Source organism: Podarcis tiliguerta (assembly GCF_965153285.1).
Source record: "Podarcis tiliguerta genome assembly, chromosome: 3".
In the NCBI taxonomy this organism is placed as follows: Eukaryota; Metazoa; Chordata; class Lepidosauria; order Squamata; family Lacertidae; genus Podarcis; species Podarcis tiliguerta.
In genome coordinates this window covers 53543539-53560632 of record NC_139536.1, presented here as the reverse complement: position 1 = coordinate 53560632, position 17094 = coordinate 53543539, and the positions used below count along the sequence as shown (strand labels likewise).

Here is a 17094-nt window from a genome sequence, read left to right as displayed (position 1 = left end):
AATGGTTTTAAAAGCTGCCAAAAGGACCAAAGATCATTTCATAGAGTAGCCAAAGCAGTTTTTGTTCCCAAACCAGACTGAAATGCATCTAGAAAATCAGTATTGTCTAAGAGTGCCTGGAGCTGGCCAGCAACCACCTGCTCAAACACCTTGCCCAGAAAGTGAATGTTTGCAACTGGCCTGCAGATGTCAACATCTTCTGGGTCCAGGCAATGTTTTTTTTAAAGGGCAGTCTAATGATTGCCTCTTTTGAAGAGGCTGGGACTGCACTCTTTCTTGCATTGAGACATATACAGGCTCCTGGACTTACGTAGTAGGACACTCCCTGCCTATTTGCTGTGATAAGTCCAGACACACACTAACGTGTCCAGCACATTAGTCTTGCATCTTTCGTGAAGTTGTATCATGCTCTGGTTTCAGACTAATTTCCACAAACGTTTCTGTGAGAATCCCCACTCTGTAGTTTCAGACCCCAATTTTAGCCATCTAGTTCTACAGTGTTGTTCAATCCAAAGGAAAGTCACAATCCATTCTTCACCCTTGGCTCTATCTCCTTGCTCAAAATAAATAAAGTGGAGATAGCTCCATTGTCTCTGTTCCCTTGCATTTGTTAGTTCTTCTTTTTAAAAACAAACAAGCAAAAAGAAACTCCAATCAATACGTAATTTGATGACTAAAGGAAAATAACTGCTTATCAAAAGAATTTCTGCTTCCTTTGTCCTCTGCTCTGGAAGCCTGGCAATAACAGCAAATTTAGTGGAACGGCTACACATAGACACAATTTATTTATAGTGCTTTTCAGTGCAAACCGTAAGTTGTCCTTTACATTCCTTTGCATATGTTACTTTAACAATTAATTGGAAAGGTACAGGGAAGTGTTTCTTTATAATTGTGTTTGTGTGTGGGTGTGCATGCATGCATGCTGACACGTTTGGTACTATTGTTCATAATGCACTAACACTATTGTTAGAGCATTTTGTCCTAGATAATGTTGCTGATGTTTTGAGCAGTTAAGTAAGGATGTTCTAGATTTTAAGATGCAGTAGGGAAAAAATGGTTTGAGCTTTAGCACTACCAGACTTGAACCACCAACTGTAGCAGTGTCTTTGACAGCCCTACAATTTCTGCAAATGGCTTATAATTGAATGCCGGTTTTTTGGTTGGAGGGTGCCTATTACTGTCAGAGCAATTTGTATGACCCTGTCTGTCTCCAACAGATGTGTTGGGGTGTGTGTGTGTGTTGGGTGGGGTGCATTAGAAAGTAGTCTTGCTGAAAAGATATTGTGAGCGGAGGCAGAAAGAGCAAAATGATGTCTCTTTTCTTTTCCAAGCTTGTTTTAGACATCCTCTTCGTGAGTAGCCTTAAGACTTTCATAGCAATTTACTATTGAAAATGCTTGATTTCCACCCCAGCTTCATATTTCTGCATGACTTCATTGAGTGCACTTATGTGAAAGTACAGCAAAAGAAGCATCTTGGCGTTATGTAATATTGTTAAGTGTGGGACTATGTAAAAACATGATGTGAAGAAGATGGTCGTGACGCTAGGAGGTTTTCAGTGCAGGCTGGAAGAACAATCAGTCTGAGGATTATTTTGTGAAACAGGGATTGCAAGAAGTGCTCAGTTCCTGGCAGACAACAGCTTTAGATATCATCCCTGAGTCTGGAAGGAGAAAATTATTATCTGACTCTCTTTTCTTAACACATGTAAGTAAAGAAATCAAAATTGTAATTAATCTAAACTCCACAAGTGTTTGTTTGTTTGTTTGTTTGTTTGTGTGTGTGTGTGCACTCTTCTGTTTTTCTTGCTTTATGATTTAAAGCTTAAACAAAGTAATGCACATATTTTTGAAGCTTCTTTGAATGTAAATAGATTTCACAACTTTTGGGGGAAGAAAGACCTTTCTCTTACCGTACGCAACACGTTTACATTGACTAGCAGACTGCTCTGCTTTTGCAACCGAGGTGGTGGATGAAGAAAAGGATTTCTGTCTGTGAACTTAAAAGCAAATTAAGACAAAAATCAACTGAAATGGTGCTTAATTTTCCAAAAAGGAAGTTGTTTCCCCCTGTGTGGAATGTGTAAATCTACATTCTCTTGATGATGCTCCTTAAATGTTGTGTTTCTTTCCCTTGAACTTTCTCTTTGTGGGAGTTCCAACTGCTTTCTTTTTAAAAATAAAACACTTCTGTTTTCCTTCAGAACCACAGTGTGGTTGTGTATTGCAGTGTTGTGGATATCATAGATAGAGAGATAGTAAGACTTCAAACTATGTTTCAAAACTGTTTTGTGGTAATGACACATACACTCTACAACTGTTGCCTTGAAACTATAACAGAGGACATTCAAATACCCGAGGATGCAGCATAATTGCTGAGTGAATTGTTTGTGCTTTGTTGAATAATATCTGTGGGTCTGTGTGCTCTTTGCTTTTACGTAAAGGCTGATTTACTGACAGTAATCAAGGTCAATGAATTATCTATATACTAAAATGCCATGTTCTACATGTTGCCTGGCAAGATAGTAGTTTAGATGCTTCTTTTTCTTTGATATGTATATTGGTTAGAAGGTAAGGATTGAATCAAACTAAGTTTTACCCAGAGTAGACTCATTGAAGTTAATGAGCCTAAGTTAGTTATGTGTATTAATTTCATTAGATACAGTCTAAGTGTTTTGCAGCCCAGTCCTACGCATTCTTACTTGGAAGTAAGTCTCCATGAGTTCATAGGATTGCAGACTGAAATGATTCTGATAGAACAGGGTTGGCTAACTTTTTTAGCACAAAGGTGCCATTCACCCTTGGCCAATCCTCAAAGGGCTGTGTGCTAGCATGTGGCCAGGAATGTTGAGGCCAATGCATGCTTTCACAATTACACTCGCCACACACACTGGTTGCATTGGACATACCACATGTGCACATATGACATACAAAAATACAAGGCATGCTCACACACATCGCCGATAGCCCCCTGCTCGCCTTATTCATGCAGATCAACTAGGTAGGGAGCATAAAGTCACCCCTTTGCCACTCATTAACTTAATACATCTCTAGGGGTGGATGGCATTCTTAAAATACTCATGTGAAATTGCCGGACTACTTACGAAAATGTGCAACTTACTAAAATCAGACTACATATCAGAGGATTAGAGGGATAGCATTCTTAGGTGAATTGGTAGAAAGTGACATTAGAGCTGGAATTGGTAAATATATATATATGTATGGGGGGCGGGCGGGCAGGCAGAAGAGCTGGATGAATCAGAATGGCTTTTGCAAAGGGATTCCTGCAACACCAACCTTTTAGAATTATTTTATTGTAGGTTTATACAACTCCCCAATGCATTAAAAGTATATCTTAAGGGCTTGCATGATTGTGCCAGCTGGCGCTATCCAACACTGCCACTTTGTGCAACACCCACGTCCCTTCCAGCTGCATGTGGGCCATGTGAAATGGCAAGATGCCCATACACCTCCTCCATGAAAGGTAAAAATGCATCTGTATAGATTTAAGGTTGCTTCACATGGGTGCTGAACATACGGATGTTGGCAACATGTGAGGGGATTCATGTGAACCCCCTATTTATTAAAGTTGTATAGCACCCTTCATCTGTAGATCTCAGGGTGGTTTTCAACATAAAAATACAAAATAAAAAACACAAAATACGTAATAAAAACCCTTTGATGAACGGGTGCATTCCAAGCAATGAGAGAGGGATGGTGGGCGATCCCATGACAGCTGTGGCACTGAGGAGAAGAGGCAGGCTGAATCTAAGCCCAAGGAGCAGACCTGCATGAAGACTGGCTGTCGACCAATCAGGCCCGCTCCCTGGAAGCCCACCTCCAGGCCCGCCTGTGATTTGCCAATTTCAGGCGAGCCTGGACTTTGAATTCCCAATGGCTAATGAGAAAGAATATGACATCTCCCGCCATCTGTTGGGCAAAATTCCCAGAGCCGCAGTCATGGCAGCGGGGGACAGCGCTATGCTGCAACCTCCACACCACTTTCCTGATAGAAGCCCTATGAAAAGTGGCAAAGTTCTGGTGGCCAGAAACTGACGATCAAAAATAAACTCTGTGTTTTCTGTTTATCTGCTAACCATTTCAAGAAACGGCTATATAATTTACCTGAAGCCTGAATAAAAGTGCTGCATAACTGGAGCTTGTCTTCTGGCATTTTTGAAGACTTGCTGGTCCAAAGGAAAACATAACCAGTTCTGTGTTTCTGTATGGTGTAGCTCATAAGCCAAGTACTTGCTGTAATAGGAAGTTTTGTCCTTGAACTCATGTAATTGTTGACTTCTAAAAATTTATATGAGCAAGTATGGAACAGATAGCAAAGAAAAGAATCCTTGATTATTACTCAAAATGGTTAAACTTTAATGAAAGCTCCTTATCAGCCACTGATAGGGGGCTCCATTCCTGTGATCCTGAATCACCATTGTTATACTTTTACTATTCCATAATAAGTTCTTTTTACTATGTCAATGGAACACATTTAATGTTTCAAACCAAAATTGTGGTGTCTTTATGTTAAATGGCTTATGAATAGCAAAGTCAAAGAATTCTTAAAAGATATGAGTGATACCGAGAATGAATTCTCAGTGGTTACCATAGTTTCAGACTCTGATCCTTAGGAAATGGTTATGGAACAAGGCTCTGTCACTCTGTGTAATTATAGTAAAGTGGAATGTTGTTAATGTGGGAATTCATCAGACATTTAAAATAAAATAAAATTTGCATTTAAACATCTTCACACCAAGCCACTAACTTTCTAATGTCAAATATTTTCGCCAAATACACCCACCCACTAGGTAGTACATGGATTCAATAGTGTTAACTATTTGGGAAAAAATAGTTTGGGGATGAAAATAAATATTTCATGTATTACAATCTAGGATATTTTGTGGTTTTCCTAGAAGAAAAACCTTCAAAGTGAATTTTATAATACATTGGCAGAGTGTAGTGTGTCACCTAAACTTTAAACTGGTTAATCTTACTTATGGTTTGAGGTCAGCCTGTTTTAACAAAGAATGGTTAAAACTGGCCACAGTTTGTTGGAGTTCGGACGTAATGAACTCCTTCCAAACTCCTCACAGCCCTGGCAGTGAAGGAAATCTTCATGTCATGGTTGCCTCCTGGAAGCATATGTTAGGCTAGTGTGGAAATAGAAGGCAGGATCTTTTATCTAGTCCAGCAGAGTTTCTCTTACATTTACAAAGCAATTTGAATGGCCTCTTGTTTTTCAATTTACTTGTATTTTTCAAGTTGCAAGATGAAGAGATTATTGAACTATTTGATACAAAAATGGTTGCAGTTTGTTAATTAAGAGCTTGTGCCAGCTGCCATATGGTTAGCTTTTAATTCATGAAGCTGCTAAATCTGTTCCGCCTCCAACACGGAACTGAAGCATTTGCTGTATACTTTGAGCAGGAGTGAAGATACTGTTGACTCTAGAACTATGCAGCCTTTTCCAGTCATGGCGTAAGAAAGTGTGGGAGTGTTTTCCAAGATTACTCTGTTGGAAGAGTTGCATATCACACATTGCTGTATTTCCCCCCAAATGCACCAAATGGAAAAAGTGGGTTTCACTTAGTGAAGGATTGCTGAAGATGAGGTTCATCCACATACTGTATTGTATTTAGACACCAACTAATTAAGAGAATGGCCTTTTCTTACTGGGGTGTCTTTGGGCTGGTTCTCATATGTATATACATTCCTTGATTACTTTGCATTTGATGACTTGCAGCATGCTTCAGCTAACCATTGAAACCCTTTCTGGACTCAATGGCACATTCACACATGCTGTTCATCACTCGATGTTGCAATTATTAAGAGCTGGATGTGATCTGTCAACCAGCATTTGCACTTCGTTCTTTGTTCAGTTTCAAGAGCGAAAGTTGAACCAATTGCATTATTGAATAGCAACAGGAAAGGAATACTCATGTTATCATGAGTTCTAAGCTTTCTCCTTCCCTTTAAATTGGGTTTAGCTAACATGGTGTCCTCCAGATGTTGTTGGACTCCAGCTCTCATCAGCCCCAGCTAGTGTGGCCAGTGGTCAGAAATTATGGGAGAAGTCAACCAGCAACATCTGGAGGGTACCACATTGACTACTCGTGGCTTAAATCTTTATTCTTCCCAATTGCACTCAACACAAATTTCAGACCTAGACAATGGCCTTCATTCACACTAAAAAGAACAATGTACAGAATGGAAAGTGAATCTGTAAGGATTTGGCCAGATTAATCTCACACATACCCTCAGATCTACAATGGCATTGTGCAAAGCCATTCTGACAACTGCATCTTTCTGATGAGGCCAGGGAGCAGTGGTGTCATGACTACCATGGCATCATATGTCATCACTTCTATTTTGGGTTCCAGTTATACAAGCAGCCAGTTATTAGACGTCCTTTAAAAAATAACGATGAATTGCATTTATTTTTCAGAAATGGCATTATTCTATATCGCTTCAATTCAACATCAAGTATATTCTCTCTCTGGAGATCAGCCACAGCTACATTAGGTAGTTTCAGGCAAATTGCCATCTTTCAGCCTTAATTCCCATTCTGCAAAAAAAGAATAATAGTGACCTATCTCACAGAATTTCAATGAGGAAGAAAGAGGATAATTGTGAAACACATGACTAAGACATTAAGATAGGAGACAGGGCAAGACTACAGAGATTGGAATTGGCTCAGTTTTCGAGGGTTTCTATTCAGTTTTATGAGACAAATAAAAGAGCTGCAGTCTGTAGGACTGGGGGTGGGGGGACCTTTTGGCACTTGTGTTACTTCCCAGGTTCTTTCTATGTTGGATTTACACAGTTGTAAAAAAGACTTCAAATGAAAGCAGAGTCTAGTGGCAGTGAGCTAAATCAGTCACTACCCTGATTCAGGAATGTGGATGTCCCCATTGTACACCTTTACTTTTTCTTTTATCAGTGAGGGTCTGCCATTCCATTCCCATTGGGTTGAGTGAAGTGTTGGCCTTCAATAAGGTGGATGTATATATATGTATGTGTGTTCATAGAGTACTACAAACCCCAGCCTCTTTGCTAACCGTGTCCTCTCCCCACCCATCCTACCCTGCCTGTCATACCTGGCATTTTACTAGTAAGTAAGTAAACAAAATAATTGATGCATATTCATACAGTCTTAGCATACCCATCCTAACCATTAGTATATTTATACTGTAGCATGTCAGAAGTTAAGAACAGAATTGTGCAAATATTTCTAAAAGATTGACATCCTTAGATGATAGTCGGTACTCAGTACGGCTGCCTGCCTGCCTGCTTATGAGAGCCACTTTATACATGCAAAAAATACATTCAAGCTAAGTATACTAAGAGGTTCACCATGATCAAATGGCTTCTTTGTGAATGACCTAACCTATTGTGCATGGAGATATTACTTGGCTCATAAATGAAAATAGCAGCTGCATGTCTGAAGCTCTGCATGAGTATTGGAGACCCAACTGTGAGCCATAATCGCTGTCTTAATATTCTTGCTGTAGAACCAGAATAAGGGACCTTTGGACATTGGTGAAAATGCAGATCATGATGCCGTTTCATCTGGGCCTAAGCACTTTCCATGTAGTTCAGTTGGACCACATCTCCCATCATCTCTGACCACAAACCATGGTAGCTGGGGATTGTGGGAATTGGGTCCCACAATATCTGAAGGCACACATGTTTCCCATTGTTGGGATCCGTGTCCTTTCCAGCTGCTCTTCCCATCTCATCTTTGGCTGCAGAGCCAAGAGACACTGGGAAGCATACATACAGGCATGCAGAAGGCCACATATGGAGTGTGGAAGCTAGATTGCCATAGAAAGATGTGCTAGCCCTCGTGTTTTGTGGTTGAGAACCCCAGCTAACCAGACATCCTGGCTCTTGCCACTCTTCTTGGCTTTGAACAAATGAGGGAAAGGGTGTGTATAGGATAGATTTCCATACTTTGTGAGTAGATGTAATGTGAGTATGGCCTGTTCTTGTTGTACCAACTTGTTCTAGCACCACACTCTTTTCTGAAATATGATCTTGGTTGGTGTCAACCAGCACAAAGGTTCTCCACCCTTATTGTACATCAGCCAGTAACTTTGGACTTCCTCCCATTAGGCACAGTCTTTATTGTCTTCACGGCACCTATTGAAGACCTTCTTTTTTAAACAAGACTTTTTATTGGAGATCTATATACCTGTTTCTATCTGTACTGGGCTAGAAATTTTATTTACTTACATAAAGGTAAAGGTAAAGGTACCCCTGCCCGTACGGGCCAGTCTTGACAGACTCTAGGGTTGTGCGCCCATCTCACTCAAAGAGGCCGGGGGCCAGCGCTGTCCGGAGACACTTCCGGGTCACGTGGCCAGCGTGACATCGCTGCTCTGGTGAGCCAGAGCCGCGCACGGAAACGCCGTTTACCTTCCCGCTAGTAAGCGGTCCCTATTTATCTACTTGCACCCGAGAGTGCTTTCGAACTGCTAGGTTGGCAGGCGCTGGGACCGAACGATGGGAGCGCACCCCGCCACGGGGATTCGAACCGCCGACCTTTCGATCGGCAAGCCCTAGGCGCTGAGGCTTTAGCCCACAGCGCCACCCGCGTCCACATTTACTTACATATTTATTGTTAAATTGCTTTATTGTCTTTATTGATAAATTATTTCAGAACTTTTTATGGGAGTGATTCATTAATAGAACATATTACTTAAGGGGGAGAAAACTACAATTTCTTGAACATTTATTCTAAAGCAGTACTTTTTCTACAGCAGTACTGTATGCAGAAACATTTTCTGTAGGTTTGTTCTTAACTAGCTCCAAGAAATGCAGGCTTCAGCTATCACCATGCATCACATCACATAGCATAACCTGCCCTTGGATTGCGAATTGATGAAAGGCAGGATAGAAATGGAAAGAATGAATGATGGATGAAAGAATAAATAAACAATGTCTCCAGAAGCATGTTTTCAAATCTTCTCAAAATGCTCTGGAAACAATCCCATGTGTGTTTGTTTACTTAAAATCCTTTTCTCTTTTTTAGCATTAGGTCTCCAAGTGAGGTTGCAAAGTAAACATTAAAAATAATAGTATTAAAATATCACAAATGTACATTTAAAGCAGTGGCCATTAATTAAGCTTCAGTGAAGTATAGGGAGTTAAATTCTTTTCAAGCATGAATTTATTAATCAGCACAGCTTAGATTTTTGTATTGATGCGATTACAACTGGGGAGTTCAAATAAAGGACAAGAAAAATTATATAAACAAAAACCCCACTGAACTGTGTACAATTTTTGGCATTCTAACTTTCCAGTGCTGTGTTGCTGTTTTTGAAGCCACGACATTCAGTGTCTGAAATACTTGACAGAGCAGCAGTGTCACTGAAAACTCACTCTGACCTTCAGAGCCATCCAGCCTCTCTATTCTCTCTCTATCCAGCAGATTTCTAATAGTATCTGATGTTTTGGGTTACACGTTAAATTTCATAGGGTTTGTTAGCCAGAAACCTCTAAATAGGCATTTGATCCACAAATTTTTGGGTTTCTTTAAGCAGAGAAACACTGTGGTGTTCAGCTGAATCTTGAAGGTATTCTTCCACCCCTTGCAGGAATTGCAATAGTTTTGTAAGAGATATTTTATAGACTGAGTAGTGTGCTTTTCCCTCTAGTTTGTTTAGCTCAACTAAATGCAGAACAGCAGCATATCAGGTTATCGTACGTCAGTGCACAAGGTAACTGCTGGGTGGTGTTTTTTTCCATATTGCCAAAGTGCGCCTCAAAATATGTGCCAGAGTGACTTAATAAAGGGCCTCGCCACCTTCCCTTTTTGAAGTATTTGTTTTTTTAGGGAGAAAAATTCATTGAGGCAAGTTATACAATGCCTGCCTTCAAACACAGTAAAACCAGAGTTAAGGGCTTAGCTTTAGGAAGGAAAGCAAAGCAGCAAACATCAGCAGCTTACGGATCCCTGCAGAGGATAGTTTCAAGGGTAAGTGTTTCGTTCTTTAAACTGCTTGAGCAAACTTGAAACACAAAATTTGAAAGAAGCAGGAATTGTATATAAAACCTATGGACTGTTCTTCCATTTAATGCATGCACAGTTGTTAATATAATAATATCCGTAAGTGTGTATTAACAGAATTGATCTTGAGTAAGGGTAGACTAAATTTGCTTGTGTGTGAGAGAGAGTGTGTGTGTGTAAAAAAATAATGGATTGTGTTTGAGATTGGTGTCCAAAACAATACCACTCACAATACCATGTTGAATCAAACTTCAACAACTGTTTCAGAATTCTTTGCAAAATTGTCTCCCTTCTACATCTTGCATCTATAAACTATCTGAGAAGGCATTTAAAATAACGAGGAAGTGCATCTCTAGTATAATTGTGCTAATGATACAATCTGCAACTAGCGAAATCCTCCTACTTTGGCAGTAGAGGAGTTTCTTTTTCAGATAACATTTATGTCAGTATGATTCTTTTTTCGAGGGGGGGGGGGATTTTGGCTGCAGCGCTGGGCTGTCCCTTACGTTGCCAACCTCAGTGATGACAGGATTCACAGCACTGATGCATAAAATTGCATAACATTTTTGATTTCTCATTCATATTCATGTATAGATATGGATTGAAAGTAAAGCACTGGGGTAGATGGGCTCCATTACCCAGATGTACATACAATTTGCACTTTCATTCCTGATATAAGCACAGACGTGAACCATCCATACATGGATATCCTTCTCTGGATTGTGGAGTTTTGGAAAACTCCCCCCCCCCCTAAAATACACATCTGAAAACTAAAATGAATGTACTTAAGTACAAAAGACAATGAGTTAAATACTGCAGACCTTGACTGTTGTTGCAATAAACTGCAACTTACTTCTTAATTAACACTTTCTGGATTTTAGAGTGGGAACAACAGAAGATGACCGAGAACTCTGAGTTCAGGGACACCTTATGTCTAAGCCATGTTTTAAACGTCTGTGATAATATTGAATCCTGAAGTACCTTTTCCATTGTATATTGTTGAAATTGCATAGAGGAAACCATTTACATTCTTTCTAATTCATTATAAACACAACAATAGCCAATAAGCTTTGGAATAGACTTCAAAATAATACTGATTCAGAGGCTTCCAGTGAGCCTGAGCCTCCTTGAATACATCACCTTAAACAGCTGGTGGATTGCCTTCTAACATCTTACTCAGTTTGTGAGTCTTGTCAGTTTGTGGTTATCTAATCCTGCAAAAGTTTATTCATGAGCCAAAGATACTGTGCTTGAAGTATTGATCAGGCATTTTTTTTCTTGCTGTGGGTGGAGAATAGCAAGACACTGGGCTGCTTCATGAAACTATTTTTATATTGAATTTTTTTCATCACAAAGGAATCCAGTTCTCAAGATATTTTGATTAGATTTCTGAGTTGCATTTTCTTATCTTTCTTGTGTTCTATTCTCTCTCCCACCCCTGACAACCTATATAGCTATTACTGACAATATTTCAGTGTTTGAAGATTATAACATACCCTCCAACATTTTGGGAGGGCAATTCAGGGCACCCTCCACCCCATCCCTCACCCTCTCCCTGCCACTGACGGTGACCAGCCCCTTCCTCACCTGCCTGCTCGCCCTCCTCCAGGGCAGCTTCTGTAAATTTGGGATGTCTGGATTAAATTGGGACACTTGAGGGGTCTGTTATAATAACATAGTAGCCTGAATGGTCTGAGCTATAGCTGTATTTAGTAGCTTGGCTGTCTACTTCTGTGTCAGATTGTTCAGTTGTTTCTGATGCCATTATTAGAGGATGAATGATTATCCATAATCTAAAATAGTGGTAGGAGTGATGAGAAGCCAAAGTCTGAAGCTTGCTCACCGTGTCCATTTTATCTGTTGAATACTTTGTAAGCAAAAACTAAACACATCATTTTCTAAATAACTTTTGGTGCATACCTTTTGGTGCATTGCATCTAATTTGTTGAGGGGGAGGCGTAGGTGCAACTGCACAAATTCGTTTTAGAGAAAACTTTAAAGCCTACAGTTCTGGAAGATTAAACTACATGAAATACTGGGACAGTGAGGAAGAACACAAAATGAAATGTGACAAGTGTGTTGAATCTTGACACAGCTTGAAGTCACTCACGTTCCTGGAAAATGCTTTGGACGGATGAATCTGGCACAGATATAGCACTAAACTAGAAAACAGCACTTCCTGTCATTATCAACATCTATCTGTTCTGGTGTATCTGTGAGCATGATAACATTTTGTTCTTTATAACAACAATTTAACATCTTTAGATAACAAATTGAGGATTGATGCTGACATTGTTTGTGGGTGCAGTCATTTGTTATAAAAATGCCAGAGTCTGGAATACTGACCATTTCTAACCCCTTCCCACATTCTGCAAGTTTTCAAAAATACACAACAATGTTTCTTGTCACTTTTCCCGTGACCAATACTACTCAGATTGTAAAATAATATACTTCAAGAAATGGGAACAATAGGCTGCATGACTAGCATGTCTGATCTGCAGCATCGCTGACAATGGATGTCATCTTTTTGAAGCACCTACAATCATTGTTCTGTGTGCAAGAGATAAAGGAAGCCCTTCACACAGACCTCAAATCTGCAGGGTAGGAAATAAGAGGAGAAAAAGGGAGAGTGGCATTAAATAAGAAAGTGCAGGGCAGCGGGTCCAGGGATGGCTGATAAACACAAGAAAGATTGGAAAAAATGTGTGGTTGAAAAAGCAAGTTATCATAGGACAGCAATTCAGCTAGAAATGCCATACGGTAACTGAAAATCATAGAACTGCTAAGTTGGAGTGGACATCAGTGTCCATTCTCACCACCCCATCTTGTTCTCCAGCTTAAGGTCAAACAGCATATTACATGAAATGTGTGGTCCTATTTAACATAACTGGTTGTTGTTGTTTATCCTTTCCTCTTGGAGCTCTAGCGTCATGTGGTTTTCTTATCGTTGTCATTCAAAGGCTGATCTAAAAAAGTGGCATTGTGTTGTGTATTTTTCTGATGTTTTAATAAATAGGTTGTAACAGGAAAATCAGAAACCAAGAAGTTGGTTGGAAAGCTGAAAAATGAACATGTTTTAGCTTACTATTTAGGTATTCTCACATTAGTGCATTATACACTATCTTCCATGGATATTTTAGATCGAGCAAGAACCTGTATTATGTCTTTGCATCTTAAATAATACATTCACCAAATGGAGTGGGAGGGGGGAGTCTGCCCCTACCAGCATAGCCAGTGGGCACGGATGATGGAAGTTGTAGTCCAACAACATCTGTAGGGCCATAGAATTAAACATGTAGGCTGCAATCCTATACCCATCTTCCTAGGACCAAGTCCAGTTGAACTCAATAGGACTTGCTTCTGGGTAGACATGGATGGGATTGCACTGGTTAGAGACTTTTGGATTGCACTGTTAGAAATCGAACTCCTTAACCATGTATTTGCCTGCTATACATGCAATGGTACATAGGTCAATGTCAAATGTGCAGTGGGAAGCAAAGTATGGTAACTAGTCTGTCTCTGTGTTTTTCAACCTACAGAGTGCTGAGCAGATTTCAGCTTTGTGTCCACATTTCCATGAATCTCAGGTAAACAGTATGGAAGGAATAAAGAACATTCCGCCTCTGAAGCCCCTGGCACGGCAACTTACTGATGCAGACAGACTTAGGAAGGTCATCCAAGAGCTTATGGACACAGAAAAATCTTATGTAAAGGTAATACAAACATTTTACCATGTTCATTTTTCTTCATAGTTCTTATTTGGCTGGGATAATTTATTTCCCTCTGTGTTCTAGTGGCTGTTTTCCGTATATTAACCAGCAAAGTTTGCTTTTATATGGCATCCCATCATCTTTTATGGGTGTTTGCTCATGAATAAAAGATCAAAATTTGGAGGGCACAGGACAGGATTTCCCAAACGTTTTCCCATGCATGCTTTCACAGTTTTCTGATGCAATTTCAGTTCTTTCCATGTTGCATACCCTGTGTTGGATGCACGCGTGAAAGCTTTCGCATGTAGATCTTTGACCCTTGCCCGTACCACAAGGTTCCAAGTAGCAGTTTAAAAACTTTTCCCTTCCTATAATCCACCCAAAGTGTGGCATCAGTGAGTCAGTTTAATATGTGATGATTGGAAGAAGTTTTAAATCTTCTAGCTTAGCTTTCATTAGTTCATATATTCTGTTGTCCTCAAGAATCTTAAGCTTTACTTTAAAAAGAACACCAAACTTGTGCTTTTGAAGACATTCTCTTGACAGTGTTAAAATGCATGAGAATTAATACCCAGTACGCCAAGAACCATCGAGTCAGCTCTCTGTGAAAACGGTCTGGCCAAGTGTGAGAGAAAGTGCCATACAGCAGCTAAGAGCTTAGACTTCTAACTGTTCTCTTAGCCTCAGTCCTCCATCTGCACTATGGGATAATAGTATGGACTTAACTAATAGGACAGTTATATTTGAATATATAATATATTGAATATACTGTATTATATATTTGAATGCTTGAACACTACATAAATTTGTTGTATTGTTGTTTTAGTGTTTGTTATTCTTTCATCAGTGTGAATGAAACCTTACAGAGCTCAAATGACTCTGAAGATCTTCAGATCAGGCATTTGTATCATAACTATTCACTATGGCCAGTTTCAGAATGCAATGCTATGCTATGGATTGGTGTTACAGGAGCAAGTCTTGGACTCTCATGCTTCTGCCTTCCTCTCTGCTCTCCTTTTGCACACATGAGATCGAAAACTTCTCATTTTTCTTTAAAACTAATCACAGCTGTCTGCGATGTCTTTACATGAGAACTATGCTCTGTTTTAACTGTGGTCTATAGACTAGTTGGAATAAACCACAGTCCTTTGTTCGTCTGGTGGATGAATCCTCTGCTTTAGAGGGTTCATGTTTACAAATACTAACAGTCTTGTGTTGCTGGAGAAGGCAATCATTGAGGGCCATGTCGCCACCTTGTGGTTAAAGGCAGGCAAGAAACCTTAAAAAGAGGACTTGACAGAAGTAGGAGTAGGGAGCTCCCAGAATCTAATTCACTTTCCTGCCTTTCTTCCTTTGCTCGGGGTATTTCTATTTTTGACAGCTAATAGTCCCTTATGGTTACGGAAGTAGGTCCCTCCCAATCAACATGTTCAAGCTTGGTGAGGACACCAATGTGATTCTGGGAGCATCCTGCTTCCCTTCAGCTCTCTTTCCTGCTTTTGACCACAAGGTGGTGCCATAATCCTCAGTGATGACCTTCTTCCAGTGACACATTCAGCTAGAAATAAACAGTTCTTCCTCCTTTAACAAGTTTTTATTAAAGATTGCATTGTGTTACCAAACAAACAAACAAGGAAAAGTTTAGAAATCATGTGGTTGTGGGGAGAGAGGGAGGGAGATGGGAGTAAGGTTCTTTTGTTCAAACAGTTCTTTTTTCATGTCATCATGTTCCTAAGCTGTCTTTGCTATTCCTAGTAAGAATGCCACAGTTATGGAGTTCAAGCAATAGCGTTAGAATAGTAAGACTTTGGATGTCAGTTAAAACTATTTTTCATTAGTTTTATACCCGGGTGAAGGTTATCAAGGAATTATTTTCTTTTGAAACTGTGCAATTTTTGTGCCTTTATAGGACCTGAGCTGCCTCTTCCAATTATACTTGGAACCTCTTCAAAGTGAGACCTTCCTCACTCAAGATGAGGTGAGAGGATTTTGCTTTCCAATCTTTTGCAATGTTGCAAGCATTTCCATCATCTCATACATGAAAGAAAAGACAAACTGTGTTTTTCTATCCGCTGCATCAATCATGTCTTAGTTATAAAACTTGAGTCCACTTCTGACGACAATGCTTCTAAGACATCTTTGTTTCAGAAACCACTTGTTTTTCCATGTTCAGTGCCAAAACTATTATGAGACAAATTCATTAATGCTAAGTGTCTCTTTGTTTGCTGTAGCAACATATTGATTGATTGCCTTCTCTTGGATAGTATTACCGTAAAGTACAAACAATTCATGTGCTCCATATTTGATTCTCCTCCCCACATGTAGATGGAGTCTTTGTTTGGCAGTCTGCCAGAGATGCTGGATTTTCAAAAGGTATTTTTAGAGACTCTTGAAGATGGCATTTCCTCCTGCTCTGACTTCAACACACTTGAAACACCTTCTCAGTTCCGGGTAAATATAAAATCTCAAACTCATTACATATATAAAAGTACCTGTGCATTTTGTTAGTAACCATTTTTCTTTGCTTTCTTTCCATCTCTTCAGCTGAATTGTATTTATTTGCAGGGGGCACTATTTTGACTTTGGCTCAGTTCACATGTAATGCCAAACCATGGCTTAGCACTGCATAGACAAGTTTCTATTAGCATGAGTAATGTGTTAGACTCGCCTGCTCCCTCTCTTGCTCCCTTGTCACTTGGACGAGGACTTCTTTCAAACTCTCTCAGTTCTGCACTATATGTGTACCAGGAATCTAGAGTTAACAAGCAATGTCTAGTTAAACAAGCCAGCTTCATAAAACTGAAACGGACTTTAGAAACTGACTTGAGTTTGTTTTAAAACAGCATCCCTGGTTCATACATAATGGTAAAACAATATTCTTTAAGAACGAAACTGAACTTGACATGTGTTCGTGGCTGCTCAGGACAGGAGAGGAGAGCACAAACCATGGTTTAATGTTACATGTGAATACGGCCATTGACTGAATTATCTCAGTCAATGGCTTAGTTTGCACATAACACTAAGCCAAACCATGGCTTAGAGTGAACGAGCAATCTTGCAAGTTTCCAGAGAGAAGGTTGCGACCTGCCCCCCCCCCGCCTGCCCCCAATATTACATTGGGCATATGTGCACATTGCAAACCCAAACTGTTTAAAATTGATTCTGTAGATGTAGGTTCTCTTCTCAAAGATCCTGGGAACTGTAGCTTTATGAGGATGCTTTCTTCTCTTCCTCAGAATAACTTTTGTATAAAGCATTGACTACTAAACAGTTTTCAGACAGCCAAGCATGTAGTGAATACTCTTTTTTGGGGGGGGGGGAATTCATGTAATTTTATGTTAAGAGAAAGGGGAAGGAGTTTTCTTAGTCT

General features: G+C 39.8%; 1 protein-coding gene across 4 annotated transcripts in view; it reads left to right on the top strand.

Moving 5' to 3' along the window:
- TIAM2 (TIAM Rac1 associated GEF 2) overlaps positions 1 to 17094 on the top strand; it is a 129314-nt gene that overhangs the window by 100302 nt on the left and 11918 nt on the right. For 3 of the 4 annotated variants that reach the window (XM_083434020.1, XM_083434018.1, XM_083434019.1), the window contains 3 exons: positions 13554 to 13727; positions 15634 to 15702; positions 16050 to 16175. In XM_083434020.1, coding sequence (XP_083290146.1) covers positions 13554 to 13727; positions 15634 to 15702; positions 16050 to 16175 — 369 coding nt within the window. Of the gene's footprint in view, positions 1 to 1546; positions 1708 to 13553; positions 13728 to 15633; positions 15703 to 16049; positions 16176 to 17094 lie in introns of those variants that run through there. The other variant, XM_083434021.1, reaches the window with a different exon arrangement.